Raw genomic sequence first — 25,425 nt, forward strand, 5'->3', positions numbered from 1 at the left:
GAGGGGTTGTCCACTTTGAACATTGTAAAACCTCTGGAAAAGACCAGCTTTTTGAGAAGACCACCCCTGATCTAGAGCAGATTTTTCTGTGATGGATTTTCACATACTCTCCTCAACATTGAAACTGCAACCACAAAATTGGGGAATTATGGAAATCGCTGAATCAGCGATGTTCCAAGAGACAAAATAGCAAGGTGCATGTTGGCCCTTCAAGACTGCAAGCGTGCACGCATACCAGCAGAGAGAGACAGGCAGGAGGCCAGAGCCAAATGACTACAATGGACAGGTGGAGAATGCACACAGTGACCACTAGCTGAGGGGGATAAAATAAGATGGCGGACCCGTGGTCGTGAACTGTAACACAACTTCTGTCCATAAACCCTATAAGTGACTCCTCTTCTGGTGTAAGAATGAAAACTCCTGGAAAAGGTTCTTGTTCTGGCATATGGGGCCTTTCTTGCATGGATGCATGGATGTCTATTAGAGATGAGCGAGCACCAAAATGCTCGGGTGCTCGTTACTCGAGTCGAACTTTCAGTGATGCTCGAGAGTTCGTTTCGAGTAACGAACCCCATTGAAGTCAATGGGCGACCCGAGCATTTTTGTATATCGCCGATGCTCGCTAAGGTTTTCATTTGTGGGACCAATCAGATGAGAGGCAGCAGTCACTCACCCATTCATGAATTCATGAATGGGTGTGTGAGTGAGATCTGCCTCTGATTGGTCAGGCTGTGACCAATTAGAGGCAGCTCATTCAGCAGGCGGGGATTTTAAATCCCCGGCTGCTGAATACTACTCACAGCTGTTCAGAGCAGTTCAGGAGGACTGCCGCTGGCCGCGCTGAACTCCGTCTGCCGGGACCAGGTGAGTATATTTTTTTTTATTTTTACACATTTCTGGATGAATTGCAGGGAAGGGCTTATATATTTAACCCCTTCCCGACAATTCATCCCGCGATCGCCGGCAGCCCATTGCTTTCAATGGAGCCGGCTGTATTGCCGGCTCCATTGAATTCAATGGGCTAACATCGTTCTGCCGGGACAAGGTGAGTATATATTTTTTTTATTTTTACACATTTCTGGATGAATTGCAGGGAAGGGCTTATATATTTAAGCCCTTCCCGACAATTCATCCTGCGATCGCCGGCAGCCCATTGCTTTCAATGGAGCCGGCTGTATTGCCGGCTCCATTGAATTCAATGGTCAGTGCTCGTTTAATCGAGATGAGTACCGCGTGGTGCTCGTCTCGAGTAACGAGCATCTCGAGCACCCTAATACTCGAACGAGCATCAAGCTCGGACGAGTATGCTCGCTCATCTCTAATGTCTATGCATCTGAATGACAATCATGTAATACTATTTTTCCCCTGTAGTGGTTGATGCAAGAGGAAGGCCCTAGCTGGCTGTGGTTTCCACTATTAAAGTCAGCTGTTTGTTGAAATTGCCAGGAAAAGATCCTGAAGCGATCAGCTGGTTGCCCCAGTAGCCACATTTTGAAGAAGGTTTCTGTGTTGAGACAATCTTTTTTAACAATAGGGGAATCTGACCAAATGGAAGTAATAAGAGATATAGATGTTGTGGGCCATGACAAACAGAAAAATACTGGGAAGGGTATAACACGAAGGTCGGAACTAGAATGTGAGAGAACAGGCGCCTTCTCCACTGCCAGCTTTTAGTCCTATTCTCTTGCTCTATCACACCCATCCGGGTGGTGCGTCATCTGGTCAGGCAGCACCTCCACCATTGAAGATAGCACTCTACTTTCTCCACCACATATGTAGTTTCATCCTTCACAATAAACACGACCATACAGGTTTTTCTCCACCCCTAGAGTGGGGTAGAGTGAAGCAGAAAAGAAGCAAACAATGTGGATCCCACCTGGAGTCAACATAAGGTTCTCACCATAACTCCAGTCTTTTCCCAGAAGTGCTACTTCAAGACCATTGTCAAAAGTACCCAATCATTACCCAGTAATTAAATGTTTTGATGCCCCTCCCATAGGAAGTGATGTCAGCTCTACTGATAATAGATGCATTCAATAGAAGACTAAAAAGGAGATCAGATGAGATAGAGTTGGGTTTTAGAGTATCTTTGGTTTAGTTTTAGAACATGGGTTGGGTTTTTATTGAGGATGTATATACCAAAGTTACAATAAAGAGCTGATAAGAAAAAAGTCTATTACTGGGTCAAGAGGATGATGAAATAAATGCAATTAATGGACAAATAGGATAATAAAATATTTTTACGAGCCCATAAACACCATTTCTGCAGGCTCCGTTCTGTAAGATCTCAGCGGGACGCTGCACTAAGTTATCGACTTCAGCTTTTTCCACCTTGTTTGAAACAAAGGGCTTCTGTGAAGTGGATCTACTGCCAAGCAAAATGTTATTGTGGGTATTGAGTCCATCATAAGAGGGGTGTTTCAATATTTTACTATCATCAATCAACGCAGAAAGCAGAAATGCAAGAGTTCTTATTATCAAAGTTCAACTTTTTTCTGTGGTTCTTGTTTCAGGTTCTTTTTGTAAAAAATAGCAAAATGTAAAAAAAACACTCAAAATCAATAAAACTTTGCAGTTAATTCATTCACTGTATGTATATTTTTGTACAGTCCTAATAATAGATATAAATATACACACAAAATCGGATTTCACACTTTATTTTGTATATTGTAATCCATAAATAAAATGGCTTTCATTGCAATCTAAAGACAAAATGTGAAAAACTTTCAAAAACATACTTGTGTCTCCAATAAAAGGGCCATTCTGTGTAAATGAAAAAAATATACAATTTTTTTGGCATTACCAAAATTAAAGGGGTTGTCCCGCGGCAGCAAGTGGGGGTATACACTTCTGTATGGCCATATTAATGCACTTTGTAATGTACATTGTGCATTAATTATGAGCCATACAGAAGTTATAAAAAGTTTTATACTTACCTGCTCCGTTGCTAGCGTCCTCGTTCCCATGGAGCCGACTAATTTTCGGCCTCCGATGGCCAAATTAGCCGCGCTTGCGCAGTCCGGGTCTTCTGCAGTCTTCTATGGGGCCGCTGGTGCAGAATGCCGCCTCCGTGTAGCTCCGCCCCGTCACGTGCCGATTCCAGCCAATCAGGAGGCTGGAATCGGCAATGGACCGCACAGAAGCCCTGCGGTCCACGGAGACAGAGGATCCCGGCGTCCATCTTCAGCAGGTGAGTATGAAGACGCCGGACCGCCGGGATTCAGGTAAACGCTGTGCGGGTTGTTTTTTTAACCCCTGCATCGGGGTTGTCTCGCGCCGAACGGGGGGGGGGGGGGGTTTAAAAAAAAAAAAAAAAAACCGTTTCGGCGCGGGACAACCCCTTTAAGTATTAAAAAAGGAAATGTAAAAAAAATGATAAAAACATCTTAGATATGTATAAATGTTGTTTAACCCCTTGAGTGGCAGGTTTCCTACCCCCCCCCCCTGTCAGACCCACCAGGGCAGGTTTTTTAAAATGGTCTAATCATTGAATTTCAACTAATTTTGGAGTTGCGTCTCAAGAGCCATAACTTTTTCATTTTTCCATTGACATGGCCATGTGAGGGCTTGTATTTTGCGGGACAAGTTGTGATTTTTATTTTATTTTTTTTAAACAGGGGGGAGGAAAAAAAGAAATGGGGGAAAAAAGAAAAAAAGGGGCCGTGTCATTAAGGGGTTAAATAATGCATTACCTTCCTTCTCTGGGTCCTGACGACGCACATGAATACCAGATGTGTGATTTGATTTTTGATTTTTTACCAAGTAAAGGGAGACAAGTGTTTTTATAATTTTTTTAAATAATTTTTTTACTTTTGTTTTTTCTTTTTTTGTCCCTTTAGGGGACTTCCACAGGGACCCATCAGGACCCCCTGATCACTTTCCGGGGGTCCGATGGTGCCAGCCCTTTACATGCTGCAGTGACAGCCCTTTACATGCTCCAGACACATAGACTGCAGCATGTAAAGGGTTAACACAGCAGAGATCGGAGGTTTTCTGTGATCTCTGCTGTAAGAGCTAGTACCTAGCTGTCCTCTGACATCCAAGCACCAGCTCTCCCTGCCACAGAGACCATCGGCTTGCTTCTGACAAGCCGATGGTCTCTATGGCAACCTATAAACAAAGCAGGAGACTTAGAAGCAGGAGATTGCCGGCATATCGGCAATATCTTCTGCTGGTTTTTCAAAGCCCTTGCACTGCTCTGTGTGGGTCTGTGCAGGCAGAGCACACTGTCACAGCTTGTGGCATTGTGCTCTGTAGCTCCCATAGTGATACATAGCCGGGCTATGTCGCTGTGGGCAGTGGAGCTCGTCCCGGAAAATTTCCGGGCGTGCCACTCAAGGGGTTAAGTGTTGATTTTAGGAAAAAAAAACATTTCTTGAAACTAGTACTTTAAAATATGTAACTAAGCAGAATAATAATAATGGATGTGAGGTTGAGATACTTAAAAAAGTCTGGCTTATTATAATCTAATTAGTTCCCCACACATGACTGCTTCTATCCATCCATCCAGTGTAACGCAGCGTAACATTAACGTTTTAATTTCATTTAAGTTATTGTTAAAAAGCACATTAAAAATGTACAAGTTTGATGATTTTATTATTATTTTATTATTATGTTTTTGTTTTATGAGTCGTGGAAAAAAGATTAATAGATAAAAGGAATTAGAGAGCTCAAAAAAGGGAAAAAGAGAAATAAGCAAAGATATTAAAGGGCATCCAGAAAGTTCAAAGAAAAAAACCCCAAAAAGATATAAAATTCCCTCCCAAATTATAAACGGTTCTTATACAAAATAGTATGTAAAAAAGTAATACAGTCTAAAAAATGATCAGAATTCCTTATAAGACCGGGTCGGCCTATACTTTCGTGTATATTTGAGGTGGGAGGTGATAATGTCCCATTTATCTCATTTTTTTAATCTAATTGCTGTCATATTTTTGACGTTGTTTGTCCAGGTGTTACGCCTCATTTTAGGCCTGAGAGTAATGAGCGACAGTGAAAAGTGATTCCAGTCAGATGTCTTGTTTGCTGAAATCAATGCTTACAGCAAAATACAATCTCTCAGCAGCTGGGTACAGCGGGGACTCAGTGTGGGGACTGACAGCGAGCGCTCATTTTTACTCCCCTGTGGACAATCATTGACCTGACAAGAGCTGAAATGTATCCATCCTCACTATCTGGGGCTCCCTAATGGAGGCGCGTGCAGTGTTATTTACAGCTGTTTAGACCTTTCGTCACTTTAGCAGAAAGGAGGCGAAAAAGACGTGAAAAACTATTATCAAAATTGAAAATTTTTTTTTTTTCAAAAGTTTGGAAATGTATCTGAAATTGTTTTGCGGTCCACAGAACTGCAAGTGTCTTGGGAATTAATGTTAAAGACATGTGAAAAGTAGAGTTTAGCTGATACTGCCCCTTTTCACTCTTGTAAAAACACATTCTGATATAATATTATATATGTATGCATATATACAGTGCCTTGCAAAAATATTCAACCCCCCTGAAAACAGATTTGTCTGGATTACAAATGTCACATAGCGGATCCATCTGCAAGGAGTCCCAAAGTCTGCATACTACAGAGGACTACCGCAGGAACTTGGTGTGGTGCAGTATGGTGTCTTGTATGATTACGGAATAGAGATGAGCGAACCTACTCGTTTCGAGTAATTACTCGATCGAGCACCGCGATTTTCGAGTACTTCCGTACTCGGGTGAAAAGATTCGGGGGGCGCCGGGGGGCGGCGTGGCGGAGCAGGGGGTAGCAGCAGGGAACAGAGGGGAGCCCTCTCCCTCTCTCCCCCCACTCCCCACTGCAACCCCCCACTCACCCACGGCGCCCCCCGAATCTTTTCGCCTGAGTACGGAAGTACTCGAAAATCGCGGTGCTCGGGCGAAAAAGGGGCGTGGCCGAGTAGGTTCGCTCATCTCTATTAAGGAAGTATTCTCCCCTAGAAGAGGTGCTTTAAAGTACATTTTCAAATTCACAATTTCTTAATTGCCAGCAGATTATTTTTTTAAAAGAACCTAACACTAAAAAATGCTATTTGCATAAGTATTCAACCCCTGTGCTGTACAAGTTCCAGGTTCACACAGAGGACTCTGATAGATTTTGTTTTGTTCTTATGTGGGACGGGGGTTAAGAAGTGGGAACACTGTGTTTTTTTAAAGAGGTCATGGTACAGTTGTGGATCCAATGCAAACAGCCGGGCGCTTTGCTGAACCCAGCTCCTCGCCCTTTAACCTTCTTCTTCCTTCAGTCGTTGACAACTGTAGGCTTCTGTCTTGTCACAGCAGAACACGTGCTCAGAGTTTTGTCTAAGATGATTTTTCTTGTTCTTTCAACAGTAACCTTTCTTCTAATTCCCTGGTCTCGCTGTCTTGGAGAACATTTCATAGTCTACCTCTACAGGAGTTGTAAGTCAACTTTCCTTCTTACCATTATGATTACTACTCTGTTTAAGGACATGAGCATTTATTTAGAATGCATGAAGATTTCAAGTGAGCTTTCCTCTGGGAGAAATAATACTGTCTCTAGTGCCATCTATAGGTGACTACTCCGTAAGTCAATTAACTCTTTAAGAGTCTTGAAACGGGATTCAAGTTATCAGCTAAGCTAGAGACACCCAGCCATAAATCGCACTTTTTCAGAGTTGCTGCTTGCCGTTAGTACAGAATAGTTTTCTGATTTTTGCTTGCTCCCTTAAGACTTCCTACTATCTGGATCTCCGTGAGGAGAGTTCATGAGGTATATAAGAAGAAGTAGTTATCTTCTGTCTGAACTCTCCTGTGCACCAGGAAAGGGAATTCAACCATGGTCTGTAGTTGATTTGCCCCCTCCATTTGTGAGTTCCCGACATGTTGACTTGGAAGGGTTTCACCTCTGCCTAGTTCAAGACCCTAATGTTGTCTTCTAAGATGGTAGACCCTTGTTATGTGCATTAACTTCATTACTACTCTGCTAGAGTCCTGACTGAAAACCCTTTCAACTGCTCCTGTGAAGTGCGCTGGATTCAGATTCGAAGAGAAGAAGGTTGGGCAGATCTTGGAAACCAGTCCTTAATTTGCTGGAAACACGGGGTGGAGATTTTCATAGAAGATGACAATATCACTCACTGTGGTAGGAATCCTCTATATGCATGTATATGCACTAACATGGTTTGGCTATGTTGACATTGACAACCGATAGATAGATAAAACCTTAGTTTAATAAGGTATTGTATGTTTTTGTGTTTTAGATCGTCCAGATGTCTTCATTGCAGAGCAAAATCTGACAGTTGTTCATGGGGACAACCTGACCCTTCAGTGTAATGTGGCCGGTCATCCAACACCAACGGCTAACTGGACTTTACCAGATCTGAATTCTCAATATAAAATCGAGGTATACGAGAGAGATAATGTATTCTCATTTTTTGTAAGCTTGCCCATTGATATAATAGTGACGCTTTGATGGTTCCAACCCCTGACAGACTGGACATGCCGAGACATGCCATATTTAATGGTTTCCCACAGACTCTCAGCACACTAAAGATATCGATAGACTTTGTGGACATCATGCTGTAGGTCTCCACCATCTTAACACTCTTGTGTACTCTTCTCCATGTTGTCTGCAGCACTCAGATGGTCCTGATATTGAGATCTTCCTGCACCTTTTCAACATCTCTTCTGGGTTCAACAAGCGTGATGTCAGCTGCTGGGCTGAAAACATGGCTGGTCCCACCAAAAAGTCAGTCCAGATAGATGTCCACTGTAAGTTCATGCTCAAGCTTTGATGTATACGTATTTGTGACATAACACAGAAGTGGCTGATGGGATGCGGTGGTTTATATTGCCTGACTTGGGAGATATTAGGGGTGTGTTCCTTTTGGTATCAGTTAGTGTTTATTTGGAACCAACATGAAGAAAAAGACTTAAGTGAAACATCTTTGAGAGGACCACGCCAAACTGCATCACAAAATGGTCTTCTGGAGGGGTGGTGCTCTCAAAGAAGATGCCAAGTGGAATTGAAAGGTGATCTTTTTGAGAGGTTTGTAGCGATTAATCATAAGGTGGACTAATAAAGAGACCATGCACAAAAGAGGGGAGCCATTATCAGTAAATTGGTGTTGAATGTAGGTAAATTTGGTGATCCGTGAAATATAACCTATCTTCTTGAAAGTGCATTAGGTTGGATTATCAAGGATGATGGACACATAAGAGAGGTGTGTGGTCTAGGTTCTAACAACTATCTATATCTGTCAGGAGATACAAGATAACATTGCAGAGTCACAACTATTGCACCAAATAAATCCTCTTGGTCCATTGGTGTTCAGTAAATTAACTATTGGTCTGAAGGTTGGTGACCAGTGGGGAGTGTAAGATTAGTTTTTTTGCAGATAATCTATACTTGTTTTGAGAAGTCTCAGTTGGTTGACCACCTTATGGTGCTCTAAGGCAAATAAAAACCTCTGAGGAACGACATGATGGAAGAAAGTATCCATTCCTGGCAGACCCCTTTTCTCCTGACTTATGGGAAGAAATTCTTACTCACTGGAAAAACCTTCTAATTAATTCAGAGAACCGATAGCCACGTGAAACCTAATGGAATCGTAGTAGGAAATATTCCAAAGAAGTGATTCAACTCTAACATTACCTTCTGACTGACTCTTTCTTGCCTGGACATCTCTTGCACAATCCTCTTGACAGCCATTGAGAAGTACCATAGCTTAGGTTGTAGAAAATCTACTACCCTTTCTAGTTGAGATGTACAGATGCCAGCATTAAAAAATAATCTCCTGGAGCATTTTCGATGCTCAGTCCCAAAGGTTAAGCATTAATTTCACATCATAGAACTAGGACTTCTCCATCTCTGTTCCTAGACTGGTTAGACATATATTCAGTGCTTATTGTTGGGTTTGATGACCTTGGCAGCCATGGTTAATGTGTTGTAAGCATTGTGTAACCTCAAAATTGCTCCTGTCCCAGTTTATTGCCCCTATTCTCCAGTTTGCATTTTTGATGTTCACTAGATGTTTCGGGATCTTTGCGTTCATGATATACACTACTCAGCTCAGGAACATTTAAGCATCACCACATAACCCTAAGTCACTTCAGAAATATCAATCTGTCCAGTTAGGAAGCAGAGCCAATTGTGAACATCTCGGGAACACTTAACCATAACTGTATAACCCAATGTAACCTTAAGAGATATCAATCTGTCCAGTTAGAAAGCAAAACAGATTCTGAATTAATTACACCGGCTTTAGTATAAAAGAAAGTGAGAATAGGAGCACTAAGGAGGTGACAGCAAAACACCCAAAAAAATAGTTCTCTAGTTTTGCATTTTGCCAGTGTTCTCATCACTACTGGTAGCATAAGGCGGTAACTGCAGCCTAATCATGTTGTACAGGCAGTCCATTGCAATAAGGTTTGCTGTGTCTCCCATCACAGTCTCAAGAGCATGGAGTAGATACCAGAACATGCACCATTACGCTACGAGAGCTGGGCAGGGCCTCAATCCGATATCAGGCCTGGAGGAGCTTGCTATAACCCTACAAAATACCCTCCAGTGGGCTACTGCTCTGCATGCTTCTGACCAAGTTGTAAGAGACTTCAAGAGGATCGTATGAGGGCCTGACATCCTGTAGTGGGACCTGTGCTCATAGCCCAGTACCGTGCACCTCACCAGAGAACACCAGAAATGGTCTACCAATGGTGCCCCATTCTCTTCATAGATGAGAATTTCACTCTGAGCATGTGAAGCATACGTAAAACAGTCTGGAGACCCCATGGTGAACTTTACCCTGTACCATTTATTTTTTGAGCAATGTACATTTTCCTCCACTTCACCCTCATCTTCTCTCTTTCCCAGTTCCGGCAGTAATCTTTGTCTTGGGCGAGGTGATTCATCAACATCTCTCCTGCATCCCGTATACAATAGATGGGAATCCTGCCCCAGAGGTCACCTGGCAATTGAATGGGGAGACTCTGCTCATGAACACCTACATATTCACAAAGCCACTCGAGTACAGAGAAAATGGGACCCTTATCCATGGGTGCCTGTACTTTAATAATCCAACGCATGTCAATAACGGTAACTACACGTTACTGGTGAGGAACCGGCTTGGGGAGGACAGCAAGACTGTCCACAGTATCTTTATGAATAATCCGTTTGATTTTAACCCGGAGGAGCCTATTCCAGGTGAGCGATAACAGGGAATAGTAATTAAAGGGGGTTTCAAGACTGTGAAGGTCCAGGTTCTCCGACTGGCAAGGTGACTACTCATGAATGGCCACTCACCATAAGAATGAATAGAAATGGTTGTGGTTGTATGTGAGACACCTTAACATATTCATAGAACCATAGAGAATGTAGAGAGACGTAACACTTCCAGCTACTGTTTTGTTTTACTATCCACCTTGCGTTGAGTTGATTCTAACTGTATTTTATGTCTTTTTCATTCACAGTGTCGCTGTCTCCATCCGGTAAGTCATTTTGCTATCTGCTCAAATCTATAACTGTCCTAACGATTGACTTTACTTACATTTGGTTAATTTTCAGTACTCAGAGGTGCAGCTGAAGGGACTTATGGGTGCCGGGAAGGATGCCAGCAAGCCACTTTGCTTTGGCCAGGATATTCAGATAAATGTCTAGGACAGGGAACCGAAGGAAAGCCTAGCCATGACCCTGCACTATTGCTAAGGATTCCTGCAAGTAGAAGCTATAGTGTAAAGTGCTTGTCCAGGATTGGTAAAAGGAAGCAGCACCACTCTTGTCAATGGGCTGTGTCTGGTATTGCAGCTAGGATAGGATATCACTATCTGAGGCAGGAAATCAGATTGGCATGTTAGAAATCTACTGTTGTCATAGCAGCCTATTACAATTATGGAAGATAAATATTTGATTACAAAACAGAGTATTAACCCTTTCCAATCCACTGTCTGACGACATTCTAATTGAAGGTTGTACGGCTCCGATGTCGGAAAACGTCCGGCAGGGTATTCTTACTGTATATTACTGGCTGCTCTGTTGTCGGGGGCCTCTCCAGCATGTCCCATACCGCAGTACTGGCTCTAGCCAGCGGATGGCGCCATTGTATAATGGCTGAAAGAAAAGTTGTGGTGATTAGATGGACGGTCTTGTCACCGGAGGCCGTAGAAGTGGTTCCCCTCTTGTCCTATAAAAGGCTTGGTGGCTTCTTGTGTGTAGTGACCTCTTCTTCCACTTGTGTAGAGCTTGTTGACCACTAGACGCCTCTACGATGCAGAGAAGCTGGAGGATTGTATCAATGAATAAGATTAATGAAACTAATAAAATGAAGTAAAATGGGGTATGTCAGGTGCATACAAGAGAAGAGGAGGGTATGCAATGTGCAGGCAGGGAATCCCAAGGTGTTCCTCTTCATCTCTCCGTCTTAAGGTTAGATTTTTTTCAAGTACATTGTTTAGGTAGTTTGGTATCAATATATTTTATCGAAAGATCCGAAGCATTTCTTGGGAATTCACCTTGAGGGATTTTCTCTAGAGATGTCAAGCGCATACCTGAAGCATCCTTATTATAATGGCCTTAGAGGTTCTGAGGGACACTATGTTGTGTGACCCCTTCTGAATATTTCAATGATGTTTATTCTCCCTTGTTCTAAGAGTGTTTGTGGTTCAGCCAATGGACTTCAAGCCGCACGGGCATTCTAATAAGTATGCAGCTTGAATGATGGTGCAAGAAATCCTATAGAGGAATGGAAATATTCTCATATTCCTGAAGGACCTCTTTCCTGTTATGGCAAATATCAGAGCAACTCTTTAAGCCCCATGTTTTGCATCCAAGGTAACCTTTCAGGGGTTCCCAATGATGCACTTGTTAGTGCAAAATTGGCTATTTCAGATATACTGTGTGTTTCAAATTAGATAAAACTAATGTGCAGGCCTGGAGAGCCTTTCAAAGACCACACGTCTGACATCATGTGTCCCAAAAGAGTCTGTCTTTATTGACGCGCGTGAAAGTTTTAAATGTTTCAACACAGGAAGTGAAGTAATTTAGGATACAGTTACATTATTTAGCGTGCTGATTGGTCATTCTCAGAGGGAGGTATTTGTGAGGTAGCTTGTGATGTCATCCATCTGGAAGGAACTTCGGTGAGCACGCTCAGTTCATTCTTGAATTTGGTCTCATGAGAAAAACATCCTGTTTCTCCTCTCTGCTTGTCCAAGACAAAAGACATTTCTAGATAGGTTTTTGCCAGTTAGAACCGGTTTGACCAGTTTATGGACACAAAGCACTGCTCCTCTAATTCTTGTGGAGGTGGGGGGGGGGTGATGTTCCCTTCCCCCAGAGGATTAGACCATAGACAAAATACAATATATTCACAGTTGACAACAGAAAATACATACAAAATGGTGAACATATCGGACATCTCCCACACACTAGAGGGGGTCACAGCATTGAGTGTACGGGGGCCAAAATATTCTTAAAAGTTCCATTTTTTCGAGAAACTACTTGAGGATGTTCAGGAATTTCAGTAGCTAAGAGGCCTCCCATATAGTATCTCCCAGTAGTGAGGGTCGGGAATTAAAGCGGGTGGTGATCAGTGCCGTGGGGTTGTGGTCCCTAATCATTCCAGACTTCTGCAGGCTCACTGGTCTCCCTTCCACCTCGACCCATGCAAAAGCAGATTTGATCACTTCTGGGTACCCTTTTTTTCTAAACAATTGTTTTAATATTTCGGACTGGTATAAAAAATTTCGGTCCGATGTACAATTCTCCTCAACTGTCCATATGGGCCATTAAGCGTCCTGCACTAACAAAGATGGCTGCACTGACTACCTGATACACACTGTGCATAGCATGCATTGGTAGTCTAAGACACTACATGATGATCTGACGGGCCGGCACTGCTCACATGGGCGTCTGAGACTAATCATGTAGACAAGTGCACAGTGAGCATCAGGTAGTCAGACAAGTGTTTCGGCCATCGTTATTTATTCCGGACCAGAGGGTGGCTTGAGGGATGAACTCACTTGCCCTTTAAGGCCAAGGATGGGATTGGCCCTTGCCTTGTACACAGGGTATTACTGAACAGATGCTGTCACTTCTGACTTCAGCTAATATAATAAGTAGTCTTTTGCACTCTTTATAAAGCAGTTCAGATCCATCAGCGCAAATCCAATAAAGTAATCTAGAGGACTAATCAGTCCTGCCTGCAGGCTAGCTGGGCTACGACAAAATGGAGCCTGCAGCTGTATATAGAGCGGAGAGGAATAGTGTTGTAATGGGTTATGGCTCATCTGGAGACCTGGTTCTGGCTGATTACTGCACTTTAAGGCTGCGGAGGGTGTGGAGTAATGCAAGACAGCAGGATGAGACCACATAGGGCTTGTTTGTAGGTACACAGTGTCTCCACCAGCAGAATAGTGAGGGCAGCTCTGGAGTATAATACAAGGTGTAACTCACGATCAGTAGAGGATAAGTAATGTATGTACACAGTGACTTCACCAGCAGAATAGTGAGTGCAGCTCTGGCGTATAATACAGGATGTAACTCAGGATCAGTACAGGATAAGTAATGTATGTACACAGTGACTCCACCAGCAGAATAGTGAGTGCAGCTCTGGAGTATAATACAGGATGTAACTCAGGATCAGTAGAGGATAAGTAATGTATGTATACAGTGACTTCACAAGCAGAATAGTGAGTGCAGCTCTGGAGTATAATACAGGATGTCACTCAGGATCAGTACAGGATAAGTAATGTATGTACACAGTGACTCCACCAGCAGAATAGTGAGTGCAGCTCTGGAGTATAATACAGGATGGAACTCAGGAGCAGTACAGGATAAGTAATGTATGTACACAGTGACTCCAGCAGCAGACTAGTGAGTGCAGCTCTGGAGTATAATACAGGCTGTAACTCAGGATCAGTACAGGATAAGTAAAATTGATTTTCCAAAATGCATTAATTTTTGTGTCCAATTAATTAAATTTGACTAATACATTTGTAATAACCTCTGTACAACAGGCGGAGGCAACAGCACTTATGTGAACCCAGTGGAGACGGTAGAGGACAACACATTTGGGGTGAGTTTGCTACCTTGAAAGCTGCTAATGTTGCTGTATACACACATGAGCCTGAAGTTACTGGCATGTAGAACCACAAGACTAACACAGCCGTGCAATTACATGACCAGAGGTAATTGAAGACGTAATTGATGCTCTTTTGACGGTGTGTTAATTTGTTGGTAATTTATAAAAAAAAATTCTGGTCTGAGAAAAAAAGCAGAAACCACTAAGTAATAAGTGCGGAGTATAGGAACTTCACAGTATGTTTCCTAACACATCTTATTAGTATCTGTTGTGGGGAGGAGAGGTCAAACCGTGGTCCCTGGAAACACACATTTAGTAATTATCACTGCGCACAGTTGATCTGAACATGAAATGGTACGGGCACTGCTGCTTTTTTGGTTTATCCTACTTGCTGACAGCTTCTAGGTTACTGGGTGCAGCTTAAAGACAACCATTTTAGAAAATAAGACAATACAGGTTAAATTTTCCTACTACCTGACGATCGTCTGTCATCATCAGGAAGGTCGTGGCTGGGCAAATAGTTCCCCTGCAGTGGACTTACAGAGCAGGGGGAAAGTAGAGCAATAAGCCGTGCTGAGATGTACATATGTTCTTAACCTCTCTAAAGCATTATATGCCCACCACTATAACAGGGGTAGAATTTATAGACAATGCTGATAAAAGTATGTGCCCCCCACCAATCCTGACAATGAGGTCTGGTGGTGGGATGTCACTAGGTGCAGAGCTGACAACGGGGTCTGGTGTGGAGGAATGTCACCAGGTGTAGAGCTGACAATGGGGTCTGGTGGGGGGATGTCACCAGGTGTAGAGCTGACAACGGGGTATAGTGGTCTGATGTCACCAGGTGTAGAGCTGACAATGGGGGTCTGGTGGTGGGATGTCACCAGGTGCAAAGCTGACAATGGGGTCTGGTGTGGATGGATGTCACCCGGTGTAGAGCTGACAACGGGGTATAGTGGTCCGATGTCACCAGGTGTAGAGCTGACAATGGGGGTCTGGTGGTGGGATGTCACCAGGTGCAAAGCTGACAACGGGGTCTGGTGTGGATGGATGTCACCAGGTGTAGAGATGACAACGGGGTCTGGCAGTGGGATGTCACCAGGTGTAGAGCTGATAACTGGGTCTGGTGGGGGGATGCCACCAGGTTAGAGCTGATAATGGGGTCTAGTGGTGGGATGTCACCAGATGCAGAGCTGACAACATGGTCTGGTGTGGAGGGATGTCACCAGGTGTAGAGCTGACAATGAGGTCTGGTGTGGGGATGTCACCAGGTGTAGAGCTGACACAGGGTCTGGTGGTGGAATGTCACCGGTGTAGAGCTGACAAACAGGGTCTGGTGGTGAGATGTCACCAGGTGTAGAGCTGATAACAGGGTCTGGTGTGGAGGAATGTCACCAGGTGCAGTGCTGACAACGGGGTCTGGTGGGGGGATGTCACCAGGTGTAGAGCTGACAACGGGGTATAGTAGTCCGATGTCACCAGTTGTAGAGCTGACAATGGGGGTCTGGTGGTGGGATGTCACCAGGTGCAAAGCTGACAACGGGTTCTGGTGTGGAGGAATGTCACCAGGTGTAGTGCTGACAACGGGGTCTGGTGGGGGGATGTCACCAGGTGTAGAGCTGACAACGAGGTATAGTAGTCCGATGTCACCAGTTGTAGAGCTGACAATGGGGGTCTGGTGGTGGGATGTCACCAGGTGCAAAGCTGACAACGGGGTCTGGGGTGGATGGATGTCACCAGGTGTAGAGCTGACAACGGGGTCTGGCGGTGGGATGTCACCAGGTGTAGAGCTGACAACGCAGTCTGCTGGGGGATGTCACCAGTTGCAGAGCTGACACAGGGTCTGGTGGTGAAACGTCACCAGGTGTAGAGCTGACAAACAGGGTCTGGTGTTGAGATGTCACCAGGTGTAGAGCTGATAACTGGGTCTGGTGGGGGAATGCCACCAGGTTAGAGCTGATAATGGGGTCTAGTGGTGGGATGTCACTAGATGCAGAGCTGACAACATGGTCTGGTGTGGAGGGATGTCACCAGGTGTAGAGCTGACAATGAGGTCTGGTGTGGAGGGATGTTACTAGGTGTAGAGCTGACAATGGGGTCCGGTGGTGGGATGTCACCAAGTGTAGAGCTGACAACAGGGTCTGGCGGTGGGATGTCACCAGGTGTAGAGCTGACACAGGGTCTGGTGGTGGAATGTCACCGGTGTAGAGCTGACAAACAGGGTCTGGTGGTGAGATGTCACCAGGTGTAGAGCTGATAACAGGGTCTGGTGGGGGGATGCCACCAGGTTACAGTGGACAATGGTTTCTAGTGGGGGTGGATGTCACCAGGTGTAGAGCTAACACAACAGGGTCTGGTGCTGGCATGTCACCAGGTGTAGAGCTGACAACGGGGTCTGGTGGTGGGATGTCACCAGGTGTAGAGCTGACAACGGAGTCTGATGGTGGGATGCCACCAGGTGTAGGGCTGACAATTGGGTCTGGTGGGTAGTTGCCCCCAACTGTAGAACTGACAAGGGTTTCTGGCGGTGGGATGTCACCAAGTGTAGAGCTGACAATGGGGTCTGGTGGTGGGATGCCACCAGGTGTAGAGCTGAAAACGGCATCTGGTGGGGGGATGTCGCCAGGTGTAGAAATGACAACGGGGTCTGGTGGTGGGGTGTCACGAGGTGTAGAACTGACATCTGGGTCTAGTGGGGAGATGTCTCCAGGTGTAGAGCTGATAACAGGGTCTGGTGGGGGATACCACCATGTTAGAGATGACAATGGGGTCTGGTGGGGGGATGTCTCCAGGTGTAGAGCTGACAACAGGGTCAGGTGGTGGGATGTCACCAGGTGTAGAGCTGACAACGGGGTCTGGTGGGGGGATGTCACCAGGTGTAGAGCTGACAACGGGGTCTGGTGCAGGGATGTCAGTAACCAATCAGTACGCACATCTGAGCTTCTGGACCTTCCATAGGCCACTGTTGGTTATCTTATTGGGAGATGGAGACCATCCGGTGTGTGCAGTGCATCACACACATCATCTGCCCTCACTCAGGGTGTCTCGCAGGACATTGGACATCCATTAGCACCAGAACCATCCATAGGGAACTGCATGGTATGCGACTGCATCGTCCCAACAGTGAAGTTTGAGGAGGTCCTGCTATGGTGTGTGTGTGTGTGTGTGGGGGGGGGGGGGTTCTGCTTTGAAGATTGGTTATAGTGGAGTCCACCCTCAACACTAATGGGTACAGAGACATCCTGGACAATGTGGCATCCCCTCCTCTGTGGTAATACTTGGGTACAGCTCCATGTCTCTACAACATGACAGAGCCCCATGTCATACAGCACACAGGGTTGAGGAGCAGATGGTCTGCTAACTTCATTGGCCAACCTAAAGTCCGAATCTCAAGCCCATCGAGCATTTATGGGACGAGCTACAGCGCTGTATCCGTGCACGCCCCATAATCCCCCATATCACTATCTGAAGCTCTCCACAAGGAATGGAGGCAAATCCCTCCACACATCTATGGGAATTCGGTGGAAAGCGGCCTAGTAAGGTTCCTGCAGTCATTGAGGCCAAAGGAAGCCCAACACGAGACTGAAAAATGTGAATAAAATCAAATTTCATCACCTTCTATGTGCATCTTAATACTTTTGTCAACATAATGCATGTAAGTATAGAAAATACATGGTATTAGTTTTACTAATCATGAGTTACAGCCTGTATTATAGTCCAGAGCTGAATTCACAATTCTGCAGGCTTCAGAGCTGTAGATAACCTTATCTTTAGTTTCTGCTGATTGACATTCTGGGAAGTGTTATTTTCATGTGTTGTGCAGTAATCTGATGTAGTAATAATTAACTGTCCCATACATCATAGAAGCTCCAGAGGTGTAGCTTGAAAGTCCTGGGTCCCAATACAAATCTGTAATAGGGTCCTCAACCATCAAGTGCCATCTATTATGGTGGTGTCTTCTTATGTGGTAGAGAAGTGTCTGAGCCCCGTGGGCACCAGGAACAGAGAAGGACTTCAACCCATACAACCCCTATAGTTATAGTTCCCTTAGGAACTCAGCTAACCTGTTAGGAGGGTGTGTGCCCACAAGCCTGTTGATGGTTTTCACTGAAGATTAGCAGAGGTGTGAATGCTGCTCTGGAGTATAATGCGGGATATAGCTCAGGATCAGTACAAATAAGTATTGTATGTACACAATGACCCCACTAGCAGAATAGTGAGTGCAGCTCTGGAGTATAATACAGGATGTAACTCAGGATCAGTACAGGATAAGTAATGTATGTACACAGTGACTCCACCAGCAGAATAGTGAGTGCAGCTCTGGAGTATAATGCAGGATATAGCTCAGGATCAGTACAGGATAAGTAATGTATGTACACAGTGACTCCACCAGCAGAATAGTGAGTGCAGCTCTGGAGTATAATACAGGATGTAACTCAGGAGCAGTACAGGATAAGTAATGTATGTACACAGCGACTCCACCAGCAGAATAGTGAGTGCAGCTCTGGAGTATAATACAGGATGTAACTCAGAATAAGTACAGGATAATTAATGTATGTACACAATGACTCCAGCAGCAGAATAGTGAGTGCAGCTCTGGAGTATAATAGAGGATGTAACTCAAGATCAGTACAGGATAAGTAATGTATGTATACAGGGACTCCACCAGCAGAATAGTGAGTGCAGCTCTGGAGTATAATACAGGATGTAACTCAGGATCTGTACAGGATAAGTAATGTAGGTACACAGTGACTCCACCAGCAGAATAGTGAGTGCAGCTCTGCAGTATAATACAGGATGTAACTCAGGGTCAGTACAGGATAAGTAATGTATGTACACAGTGACTCCACCAGCAGAATAGTGAGTGCAGCTCTGGAGTATAATACAGGATGTAACTCAGGGTCAGTACAGGATAAGTAATGTATGTACACAGTGACTCCAGCAGCAGAATAGTGAGTGCAGCTCTGGAGTATAATACAGGATGTAACTCAGGATCAGTACAGGATAAGTAATGTATGTACACAGTGACTCCAGCAGCAGAATAGTGAGTGCAGCTCTGGAGTATAATACAGGATGTAACTCAGGGTCAGTACAGGATAAGTAATGTATGTACACAGTGACTCCACCAGCAGAATAGTGAGTACAGCTCTGGTCTATAATACAGGATGTAACTCAGGGTCAGTACAGGATAAGTAATGTATGTACACGGTGACTCCACCAGCAGAATAGTGAGTGCAGCTCTGGAGTATAATACAGGATGTAACTCAGGGTCAGTACAGGATAAGTAATGTATGTACACAGTGACTCCAGCAGCAGAATAGTGAGTGCAGCTCTGGAGTATAATACAGGATGTAACTCAGGATCAGTACAGGATAAGTAATCTATGTACACAGTGACTCCACCAGCAGAATAGTGAGTGCAGCTCTGGAGTATAATACTGGATGTAACTCAGGATCAGTACAGGATAAGTAATGTATGTACACAGTGACTCCACCAGCAGAATAGTGAGTGCAGCTCTGCAGTATAATACAGGATGTAACTCAGGATTAGTACAGGATAAGTAATGTATGTACACAGTGACTCCACCAGCAGAATAGTGAGTGCAGCTCTGGAGTATAATACAGGATGTAACTCAGGGTCAGTACAGGATAAGTAATGTATGTACACAGTGACTCCAGCAGCAGAATAGTGAGTGCAGCTCTGGAGTATAATACAGGATGTAACTCAGGATCAGTACAGGATAAGTAATGTATGTACACAGTGACTCCAGCAGCAGAATAGTGAGTGCAGCTCTGGAGTATAATACAGGATGTAACTCAGGGTCAGTACAGGATAAGTAATGTATGTACACAGTGACTCCACCAGCAGAATAGTGAGTACAGCTCTGGTCTATAATACAGGATGTAACTCAGGGTCAGTACAGGATAAGTAATGTATGTACACGGTGACTCCACCAGCAGAATAGTGAGTGCAGCTCTGGAGTATAATACAGGATGTAACTCAGAATCAGTATATAAGTCAGTATGAAGTCGAGAGGTTTGACTTGCTATTTTCTTTCAGATCTCTGTGGCTGTGGGTCTGGCCGTCTTTGCCTGCCTGTTCCTTTTGGTTATGCTAATTGTTCTTAATAAGTGTGGAAGACATTCTAAGTTTGGAATCAACCGTAAGTTCTACCTTTCTGATTGACATCTGTATACGCCCCATAGAAGCCTATGCAGTACATGTTAAAGAAACTCTGTGGTGCTGATACTTCCCTCAGCGCCCGACTAGTGAATCATCCACTCCATAGCGGGGGTGATGACTTGTCTCCATGTTTGGTGGTAAGGCTGTGTAAACAACATGATCCTACTGTGACACTATAACCGCTTCCATCTCTGTATTTGCTCTATAAACATAAGTGAGTGATACGTGTCATCACCATCGTTCACTAATAGCCGGGATCAGGATAAGTAAATAGATCCTTAAGAATGTGCAAGGAAATCCATTACGCTTCAATAAGTGTCTCGCCACAATGAAACAAAGATTTTTAACCCCTTGGGTAGTATATTTTTTAAGCAGAAGCTTTAAATGGACCTGAAAATAACTTTTGTTGAGAGCGGCCAACTATCTAATTTGCAAGTGGGTGTACCAACTATACATAGGCGCAGATGATGGGGAGAGAACGATTGGGCAGTTGGATTTCAACAATTCTGATACTCAAGGGAGGTAAGCCGCCACCAGAAGAGTCTAGCAGCAACTCAAAGGGGGTTTTCTTGGCAAAAAACTATATTTTACCTATCTACAGGATAGGAAGGCCGGACATGCGTCATAGACGAAGGCAGCGGAAAGGCCCTAGTTGGCTTCACTCCTATTGAAATCAGTGGGAGCTGAAGTGGCTATTACAGTTCCCTGACTGTCCCCGATATCAGAGGCGGAAGTGGCAAACGTGTAATAACTGCTTCAGCTCCCATTAATTTCAGTGAGAGTAAAGCCAGCTATGGCACTTCCACTCCCGTCCCTTATGAGACACTTCTGGCCCGCTCCATTGACAGCGGGCTGAGCCATCAGCTTATCGCCGGTGATCCTGAGTCCCTGGTACCAGGTCATCAATAGTTTTTGCCCAGAAAACCCTTTAAGACTGGATGATCAGGCAAGAATGTTCATTTGCTCAGTCACTGGTCCATGTGAATACGACGGCGGTCAGCCGATGAATAAGTAAACACTCAATTGACGGCCAATTAGATCATTCGTGTCGGCATAAATATGGCAGCTTGTTGGCAGCACATCTCTGTACACAGCAGGATGTGCTGCAGATGAATGCAATCTGCATGGAGATGAAATATTGTAGTAGTGATCGTCCCCGTACTTGCGATCATCTGCCCATGTAAGAACTACTAATGTATCTGTCAATTGGCGCTCGTTAGCAATGGGCTTTCCCATTTACGCTTGGCCAAGCTTGCACGGTTAGGGGCGTTGGGAGGAATTGCTGACAACCCAATGTGCATTGATTTGAAGGTGTAGGTCCACTTTCAGTCTTTCCTACGTGACTGGTGTAAAGTCTGCATTTACCAAATTGCATATTACTAGAGCAAGGTGTGTTCAGACACTGAACAAGCAGGGACTTCCCAGGAAAAATGAGCTCGGAAGCCTGCTGGACTGAAAATGTAGCTCTGGACTGTAATATGCCGTTACTCAGGATCAGTACTATGTAAGTGCTGTCTGGGACTATGATCTTTATGGCCTAGCCCTTTAAATTAATATTTGATTGTTGGGATTAACTTCCAGGACCACCGTCATCAATCAGTTGAACTAAGAGGCTGTGATGCTCTGTTTACCCAGGTACAGCCCTTTACATACCTTAATAGGGGTCTCAGAAATAGCCAAAAAGGCTGATTTAGCTTTTGTTCCCAATACCCTCACTGATGTCTACAGAGAGACCGATGTCTGGACTTAGCCACGGGCGACTTTGTGATCACACAGGGTGTTGGCCACCAGCTTCTAGGGGAAGGTAGCAGGATGTACCATGGGGATGGACACTGCTCTTAGGTCCTCCTGGCCAGATGATCTTCTTCCACAGTACAGCACTAAATGTCGAGCTACAGGTATCCTGCTCCTGGCTAGGGTCCTCCTCACTGATGTTCTGTGGCACAACTATCAGCCCTTAAGTGCTCCCACAACACAATTGTTAAGTTCTGCTACTATATTTATGTTATAAGCTTGTTTCTGGGGCTGTATTTGTGTTATGAGCTTGGTTCTGCTGTTGTACTTATATTCCTAGCTTGGTTCTGGCATTTTATTCATGTTATGAGTTTGGTACCGGTGCTGTATCCAAGTACTGAACTTAGTTCAGGAACTGTATTTATGTACTAAACTTGGCTCTGGTGCTGTATTAAGTTATGAGCTTGGTTCTGGCATTGTATTTATGTTATGAGCTTGGTACCGGTGCTGTATCTATTACAAAGCTTGGTTCTGGTGCTGTATTTGTGTTACAAGCTTATTTCTGGTGATGCATGTATGTACTGAGCTTGGATTTGGCACTGTATTCATGAACTAAGGGCCTCTCATTCTCCAGAACGGTGAAGACCCTAGAGGTTGGACCACCCACTGGCTTGTTATGAGACAACCCATCACCTAGATTGGACCCCATCCTGCTAATCAGTGAAGGAACTAGTCAATAGAGTAACCCCAGCACTGGTCACTGCCCTATCCACACCTGATGCCATTCTGGCTCTGCAAGGGTTATCGGCAGTCGGGAATCAGCGTTCTTGTTTTTGTACAATATGCATAACTGCATTTTCTCAACTTTAACTAAAGCAAGAAAAGAGTGTTTGGAAGAGCCGCACTTCATTAGAGCTTGTTCCCCCGCGCCAGGCACTAAGAAGAGGCTAATTCACTTTTGAAATTGATTCAAGCCTTAAATGGGTTTGATGCGTCTGTTTCCCCAAGGGCCCGCAGACTGAGAAGATTGTGAGATGGAAAAGTGGCCTCAGCACTAGTCTATAGCCGTGGAGCCGAACGTGTAACCCTTTATTGGGCAGCTACAACAGACTTTGTGTGTAATTAGTGGAGGTCCAATCCCGGATACCCCCGGATCAGCAGAACACTTTATTGTATTACCTGCACAGTGCTGCTCTCATTAATTTGGATGTGTCTGGTACTGCAGCTCAGTTCAAGCTCAACCCTATGCATTAGAATAGGTCTGAGCTGCAGTACTGGACATGGCCATGTAGATAATAGTGGCACTGTGTCTATTACTGTAGCTCCTGTAAATGCCATGGGTCCTTTTTTTATACTCATTGTAGGACTACTAGGGGTTGGAGCCCCACAACATTGTCGGGACAAGAGGTAGTCAGAGTGAGGCGGACATCTAGATATACACACAGGCATATTACAATCATCTGGGGACCACACACACGCACGATGACTTCTCCAGTGGGACTGACGACCCTCATTCTCCCTATTGGTGGGTTTCCTGCACCCCACTTTCACTTATATCGAGCAGACCATGCAATCTGGCTCTTTGACTGACATTTGACTCAGACGTTGGCTGATAACTGGAGTAAGATCCTTTCCGACACAACACTGAAAGTTCTCGAAACCTGGATAGACAACCAACCACAGCTAGGACAACTTGGAATTGGGAGCCAAAGAGTGAAGCATCATGGAACTTGAATGTCAAGATCACAGAAAGGGTTTCTTTGCCCATCCCATGTTTCATCCTTGTTACATTCTGGTATATATTGGATGGAGATGGAAGCTCTCAGGAGGCCTCTGTTAACCAGATGAGGGATGGGTTGCTTATAGCTTTCTATACATTAACAGATCTCCAGAGACCTTACAACTTCCAGGGATAGTAGAGACTCCATCGCTGTCAGTGCAATGATTCAAGATAGGACGAGCGCCGTCATTGCTCAACGGAACAACTCCTCACCAGCATGGGTTCATGAGGGGGCGATCATGTCAGACCAATCTGATCAGCTTCTACCATGAAGTAAGCTCTAGCCTGGATGTGGGAGAGTCTATTGATATCTGGACTTCTCTAAAGCATTTGACACCGTGCCACATAATAGGCTAATATATAAAATGAGACAGCTCAGATTGGGTGAAAACGTGTGTAAGTGGGTAGGGAACTGGTTCAGAGATAGAAAGCAGAGGGTGGTGATAAATGGTTCATACTCTGATTGGGCCACAGTCACTAGCGGGGTGCCACAGGGTTCAGTATTGGGCCCCATTCTGTTCAATATATTTATCTAGACCTGATAGAGGGGCTGCACAGCAAAATATCAATATTTGCAGATGATACAAAATTATATAAGACAATTAATATAAAGGAGGACAATGTGCGGCTACAAACGGACCGAGATAAGCTGGGGGCTTGGGCAGGAAAATGACAAATGAAGGTCAATGTTGATAAATGTAAGACTATGCACATGGGCAGAAGAAACGGATGTCACCAATATACACTAAATGGGGTACTGCTAGGGAAAAGTGAGATGAAAAGGACCTGGGGGTACTAGTGGATAGTAGACTAAACTGGAGTAACCAATGCCAGTCAGCTGCTGCAAAAGCTAATAAAGTCTTGGGGTGCATTAAAAGAGGTATAGGGGCGAAGGACGAGAACATTATCCTCCCACTATATAAGGCACTTGTCAGGCCTCACATGGAATACTGCACACAGTTCTGGTCACCGGGGCTCAGGAAAGATGTTACAGTACTGGAGGGGGTTCAAAGAAGAGCAACTAAACTAATACATGGAATGACGGGACTGGAATACCCAGAGAGGCACCAAAACTGGAATTATTCACCCTAGAAAAAAGCCGGTTTAGGGGCGACCAAATCACTATGTATAAATACATGAGGGGACAATACAAGGATCTCTCCCAGGATCTGTTTATACCCAGGACTGCGACGGTAACAAGAGGACATCCGCTACGTCTAGAGGAAAGCAGGTTTCATCACCAACATAGAAAGGGGTTCTTTACTGTTAGAGCAGTTAGACTGTGGAACTCTCTGCCTGAGGATGTGGTGATGGCAAAATCCATAGAGGAGTTTAAAAGGGGACTTGATGTCTTTCTAGAGCGGAAGGATATTACAGGATATAAATCTTAGGCTAATTATTAACCCGGGTATATAGGCAGGTGGGAACTATTAGGGGTTGATCCAGGGAACAGTCTGATTGCCATTAGGGAATCGGGAAGGAATTTTCCCCCAAAAGGGCTAATTGGCTCCTGCCTCTTGTTTTTTTTCCCCTTCCTCTGGATCAACAACATAACAACACAGTAGGATAGACAGGCTGAACTAGATGGACATTGTCTTCATTCGGCCTTACATACTATGTTACTATATTGCTGGAGATTAGTGATGTCATTTGTATATAGTGATGTCATTCCTATAATCCACT

At 44.5% G+C, this 25,425-nt stretch overlaps 1 protein-coding gene across 1 annotated transcript in view; it reads left to right on the forward strand.

The window, feature by feature from the left end:
* NTRK1 (neurotrophic receptor tyrosine kinase 1) overlaps positions 1-25,425 on the forward strand; it is an 87,134-nt gene that overhangs the window by 40,302 nt on the left and 21,407 nt on the right. Inside the window, exons 4-11 of the mRNA XM_066609148.1 lie at positions 6,340-6,408; positions 6,957-7,111; positions 7,230-7,372; positions 7,605-7,740; positions 9,842-10,171; positions 10,438-10,455; positions 13,981-14,039; positions 20,106-20,208. Coding sequence (XP_066465245.1) covers positions 6,340-6,408; positions 6,957-7,111; positions 7,230-7,372; positions 7,605-7,740; positions 9,842-10,171; positions 10,438-10,455; positions 13,981-14,039; positions 20,106-20,208 — 1,013 coding nt within the window. The remainder of the gene's footprint in view (positions 1-6,339; positions 6,409-6,956; positions 7,112-7,229; positions 7,373-7,604; positions 7,741-9,841; positions 10,172-10,437; positions 10,456-13,980; positions 14,040-20,105; positions 20,209-25,425) is intronic.

Source organism: Eleutherodactylus coqui, chromosome 6, assembly GCF_035609145.1.
Source record: "Eleutherodactylus coqui strain aEleCoq1 chromosome 6, aEleCoq1.hap1, whole genome shotgun sequence".
In the NCBI taxonomy this organism is placed as follows: domain Eukaryota; kingdom Metazoa; phylum Chordata; class Amphibia; order Anura; family Eleutherodactylidae; genus Eleutherodactylus; species Eleutherodactylus coqui.